Source organism: Haemaphysalis longicornis, unplaced genomic scaffold (genome assembly GCF_048455015.1).
Source record: "Haemaphysalis longicornis isolate Haplotype H1 unplaced genomic scaffold, Haemaphysalis longicornis Haplotype H1 scaffold_4, whole genome shotgun sequence".
NCBI lineage: Eukaryota > Metazoa > Arthropoda > Arachnida > Ixodida > Ixodidae > Haemaphysalis > Haemaphysalis longicornis.
Window position 1 is genome coordinate 85,624,304 of NW_027526361.1, and position 6,000 is coordinate 85,630,303.

The 6,000-nt window shown below is 49.7% G+C and overlaps 1 protein-coding gene across 1 annotated transcript in view; it reads right to left on the minus strand.

Annotated features, from left to right (window-relative positions):
- Positions 1–1,601, minus strand: part of LOC144179806 (disintegrin and metalloproteinase domain-containing protein 10-like) — a 30,261-nt gene extending 28,660 nt beyond the window's left edge. The window contains exons 1-3 of the mRNA XM_077708241.1: positions 1,523–1,601; positions 991–1,135; positions 247–368 (exon numbers count right to left, since the gene is read on the minus strand). Of these exons, the coding sequence (XP_077564367.1) occupies positions 247–368; positions 991–1,135; positions 1,523–1,601 (346 nt within the window). The remainder of the gene's footprint in view (positions 1–246; positions 369–990; positions 1,136–1,522) is intronic.
- Between the last annotated feature and the right edge of the window lie 4,399 nt (positions 1,602–6,000).

Sequence of the window (6,000 nt, forward strand, 5' to 3'; positions counted from 1 at the left end):
GGCAGATAGTTTATTTTCATGCGTAACCGCTGTATTGGACATTTGGAACCAGTAAACGATCGCTCACGGCAAAAACAGTTCGCAATTAGGCCAATATACAATTAGTGCTTCTTAAGAAAGTCGCTGAAAATGCTCCATACACTCTAATCGCAGCCAGGTTGCGGATGTGTTCTCAAACAGCGATGGGTCCTCGCGGTTCCTCGAATCACAAGGAAACGCGATGATTTTGTAACGAAATGTTCGTACCTACGACGGAGCCACTGTAAATGTGGCTTGTGTCGGCATTGATGACACCGGCTGCGGACGATTCCACGATGAGGTCCTCGTGGAAGACCGACTTGTCGGAAGAAAGGCGCAGGTCGTAAACCCTGTACAACAAAAAATTAGTCAACATCTAAAAAAAAAAAATAAAACTCCTCTTATTAAGAGAAAGATGATTAAAACGCGAAGCTTTCTTCCATGCCATTTCAACCAAAGCCAAAGCCGAATTAAGATCTGCCAAAGTCCACTTCCACTCGGTCAAAGTGCAAAGCAAACGTCCAAACCCGCAGCCACCAAGTCCAAAGCCAAATTCCAACCCCTTTTAGAGAATGTTTCGTCATCATCATCGCAACCGTGTGTACCACCAAACTATGTTTTGCGTATTACGGGAGGTCCGTTAGGTGGGAAAACACATTCCATTGTTATTTTATGTGGTGTGCGATTAATGTATGCTTTTTGAAACTCATTGTGTAAAGTTGGCTTTTCTGCAAAGTATTTTACCCGGACGTCAACAAGTGAGGCACACACCATGCCCATCCCCTGTTCCCTAACCTCCCCTCTGTCCTGTTTGACCGTCGCTTTTTGACAAGAATTGCCACCGATGGCGATGCGTCACGGCGTATGAATCCAATCACGCACGCACGTACACACTGACTCACGCTTCTTCGCAGTCACACGTCCACGACATCCGTGCTGGAATTACTCTTTCGACAAGGAATGCGCACTCGCCTGTTGCTGCTGCGAAGCCGCACGTGAACGTCGCCACCTCCGCCGGCACCGATGGCGCGCTTTGCTCGCACGTGGCTCCGATGAACAGGTTCCGGATCGTAATACAGGGGCTCGTAGCGGCGAACAAACCGACTCAGTCGTTGTCCTATGGGGAAGAAGCAGGAGTAACAACAGGCCTTTGCACATTTCACAGTTGTTGCCATCACGTTTTTCCATAGCGTGGCTCGAAGTGCAAAGAAAAGATACGCGTCTTCAACACCGTGATCCAGGCACAAGAAATAGCGCATCATTGCTCGTGTGGCTGTGGATCCAGTCAAGTGCGCTCGTCCCAAAATAGACAAAATTTGCTACCGGCACACCTGTTCCGTAACAGGAGAGGGGTATGGTCCCTGAGAAACGCAACTGCACCGCGGGATTTCACTCTAATCAATCAATAATTAAGTGACACCCAAGTAAAGATAATGCTGAACGTTACAGCCTGCTGCAGGGACGGCTCTATGTATCAGCGAAATAACTGACAGGCAACCCCAACCTGCGGACATGAAGTCCAGCGACTGGGACGAGGTGGTGGCATCACATCGCACTGGCAGAACAGAACTCGCCTTCCACATGGAGCAAATTTCGCCGACGTAGTTAACCCGGCGGCAGCAGCCAGCGGCACGACCTGTGGACCCTCCACCCCCGTGTTCACCCGATATTCTAGTTCACCCTACCAGGGCCAAAAGAATACTTTTTTTATGTATCCAGCACTGCTATATCCCTGATGAACTGCCTGTTTGTCGTCTCCGCAGCCACAGCCGGGGGCGGTCCCCTTTTTATTTTTTTATTTTTTTTTTGCTGGAAATTCACTCAGTGTGAGCCGCGCTTTAGGCCTGATACTCTACCGAGAAGCCGAAACAAATGCCTGCAATTAAATCCGCTGGTAAGACCGAATTGGCAGCCGCTTTTCGCCCTCTTGCCGCATTAGGCATTAATTGGAAGCTTACCAGTGCAGTTCGCTGTGAAGACGGCGAACACAACAAATAAGGCCAGAATTGACATATTTGTCGTCAAGGGTGTCCTAACGCCAGACATCTTTTCTTTCTTCTTCAAACAATGATGCAGCAGGCACGCGGCGCTACAAAAAGTTTAGATATAAAATAAATGAAATTTCTGGCAAAATTTGTTCGCACTTCAGTGGGCTTTTTAACCGCCAAGTTTCCAGGCTTCCTCATTCCAACGCCGTTCAGTAATGCGGCGACGGATAGGGTGTTTCACCTGTATGTGTATAAATGATCCGATTTCCTTTGCCAATCCATATCATTTCTTTCTGCTCGTGTTCTCTGGCTAATGGCCCGTACCCATGCGGGATTGACTCCGCAATGAGCTGAAGGCGGTCTTGTATCTTCTTACCAATGTTGAATAACTGCCTCACGTCCCCTACATCGCTATAAACTTAATAGACCGTGTGATGCCACAAAGGCGCTTTCGTCATAGTGACTGTCGTCAGCATATGGGAAGTTCCAGAAGCCCACGCATTCCAGGGATGACGTCAGAAAAATAACAGCTCCAAGTTAACAGTCGTTGACTGTTTAACAGCCGGTGGTTGTCTACAAAAATTAAATAGGCGTATAATATGGAGCACCTACATATCTATTAACGTCCGTTGCAGAAGTTTTGTTAGAGAAAATGTAGGCTAGGCAACAAAAATGATCGGAATAACAAAAAGAAAGGGAAGGTTGCAGTATTGCCGTACATACATACGGTATCGCATTATCTAAAAAGAACTGCCAAGCGTGCCGATGTGAGTGTTGTTTTTTCAGCTCCGTATAAATTTTCCAGTCTTTGTAGACACGTTAATAGCGAAACCCCAAGTTCTGAGGTTTGTAGGAAGAAGCACCAACGACAGTTCATCCCATATGCCACAAACGTAGTTTACAGCATACCTTTATTGTGTGGCAGAGAATATATCGGCAAACGGGGAGATGTGTTAACGATAGGTTTAGGAAAACAGTTACAATGCGGAAAAAAGCAAAAGCGGTCATCTAGGAGTACATTGTAGGGACTCCCCTGGATAGGAGTCTAGCTTCAGTAGCACCGCAATATTGTGTAAAAATAGGCATAAACTCACGAGGGAAATTGTTGAGGCTCATAAAATAGCAAATAAAGAATAAAAGTGTGTAAGCGTCCCTTCTATCGCGCTATCAGCAAAAGAAATCACCTATCTAGACGGTTTGTAAGCACATGGTGGTAGTGATGTTGTGAGGAAGTAGCCGGAACTTTGCGTCTTTGAAGAACATTTTGTGCAAGAAGACGGCCAATCCCTATGGTGGGGCTATGTGCCACGAAGAGGAAGAAGAGGCGCGAGGGGATCCCGGCGAAGGGGACGGTGTGTTCCGGATTGCTCGGCGGTGATCGTGAGGAAGAGGGCAGCCTTCGGATCGTACGCCGCTGTTCCAGTACCGGGTGCACGACCGTGGTTCCCCTGCGACGGCCTAGAAGGCGACGGCCAGGGAACGACAGCACGGACCAGCGCCCCACGACCTGCCCACGTTCGAGGAAGTTCCGCCGGCGCGCCGAAGACGCTCCAGTCAATCTGCACACTCCCGAACAGCTCATCCAACACGTGAGACTGTTGCAGTTGGCCAACTTGACTTCCGTTCAAACGGACTCGTGCATCTTTTTAGTTAGCAGCCCTGTTTAGTTTTTTTTCCCGTCGCTTCTTACTCCGCGTGTTTCTGCAACTACCCAACCCCATAAAGCGTGCCATCTTCTGTTCTTCGCCATGTTCCGGTGCCCTGTCTCGTTATTCTCCCGTCCGTAACGCTGGGGATCGTTAGAAGAGCCTGTATTCCATCACAGATGTCATGGCGGATTTGTCATGTTTTATTTTCACATGTTATGTGTCGATTTCTTTGTTGCCTTGAGTTCTGCTGTATTTATATACCAGACGTCACAGCAATAAACTTCAGTTGTTAGTCCGTGCCTGTGTGTCGTGCTCTCCCTATATCGTAGTAGTTTCTTGTTTGCGTTGTGAATTCAAGATCTAGGATATTGTCGTTGAAGAAGAGCGCGCTTTTTTGAAAACAACTCAGCTTCTGTATCTCCTCAATGCTGCTAAAGCGCGTACGGGTTGTGCCTACAAATACCTCTTATTCCCGCGTACGAGCAAACCAACCTTCGTTTAAGTTCACCCGGTGACTTTCGCCTCATTTTAATTCTTTGTTTGGGATTTGCGACCATACCAGCTGCCCGTTCTCACTTCTAAGTTCCGCAAAGTGACTTCATCGATGCTGCGCCTGCCCGGGCCACGCTAGTCACTACCCAACGGAAAGCAGTCGTCGCCTGTGGAAGGGAAACAAAAAGAGTTGTTCCGGAAGAAATGGTCCTGGAGAAAATAGTCAGGAATAAAACGGTGCCAGTGCTAATCTAGGGAAAAAAATGGTCCCATGCTCGGGTCGGCGCGGGTGGTCGCGGAGCACTACTGGGCAGGTGCATATTCGTTCCGGTAGGGTGTATTAGTTCCGCGGGCTGGCCTTCGCCATGCCCGGGCATTCGCTCCTTTGAGGGGCAACCTCCTCGCCCTACCCGCGCACCTACGCAGTCGGGTCCTGGTAACCCACGGCCATAGCGTGAGCCTCCGCTATCCGCTATGCTAAAACTCTAATCGCACGCCGCTCCGCTGCAGCTTAGTGGGGCTACCGGGAGCGGTGCGGAGCGTAAAAACGCCAAACTACAACTCTCTAATCGTGGCCTCCGCGATCACCCCGCGGGAGTTTTGCTCCGTCCATCCCAATCGGCCGGACAGAGCGTAAGTTGAAATGGCGGCGTGGCCGCGTCTTCCGCCACACCACGACGCTTGCCACCTATGCATCGACAACAATCGAGCCCACATATAACGGCCCCACTTAAAATGAACTTTCGCTTATAACAAACAAAACGCGGCTGACCGTTAAAATACACGTTATTTCAATGGCATAAAATCCCACGTACAACGAACGTCTTTGAACTCTGCCGATAGGTTACAGCGAACGGTCGGCGCCGCGATGTGGGTTGAAATAATGGCCTCTGCCCAGCTCTGCCGGTGCACGTCGCTTTCAGGCTTTTCGCACGTTTCAGGCTTTTCGGCGCACGTCGCTTCGGGCAAATCAGGCTTTTCCCGACTTCTTCCCGAGCAATGGCTGGCTACATCGCTTCAAGGTACGGCACGGCGTTGTTTTTAAGTTGATTATCGGTGAGGCGGTGTCCGCAGTGTCCAAGATGTTGCAGCGTGCCTTGAAAAAAACGTAGCAGTTATTTCAAGCTATGCGGATTGTGGCGTCTACAACGCAGATGAAACTGCGTTATTACTGCAAAGCAGTATATGTCTAACCCCCCAAGTTTTCATTCCGGTGTCATCGATTTACTCGGCGCCTCTCCGGGGCTCCTCCTCACCACCACTAACACCTCTTTCACAACAATTTCCCCCACGCCTCCACCGATTACCCTTTGGCAAGTTGCGCAGTCGACAGCTAACGGCGGTAATGCGGTTATCAGATGTTTGCAAGAAATAAACAGAAGCACGGAGGGGCGCAAAAAATGCACTGACGATTACTACAGGTCCTAATATGAAATTTGTGCGCAGAGCGAGCTGCAGTCTTCTCGGTCACAGCGCATTTCTGCTGCGTCTCAGGAAGTGTTCGCGCGATCAGAGAACGTACGGCGGCGTGCGCTACTCTGCTGCTACCTCGCAGTGCGCCGCCGCCGCCGGCCAGCATGTTGCAAATCGTGTTTAAACCTCCCGCGTAAATGTCACGTGGTTCCGATTAGCCCCGCACAAGGTAACAGCAACAAGCAACAGCGAGCATGTTGTTGCATATCGTGTTTGAACCTCCCGCGCAAACGTCTCGTGGTTTCGATTAGCGAAGAATGGAACATCGTCTGGGGAAAGTGTCAGAGGGAGGGCTCTCCTTGGTGGCGACGCATGAGACAAGTGACGGAAACTCAGTGAGAGTGATGACGCCGTAGTCGCACGTGTCGTATTGCAGTTCA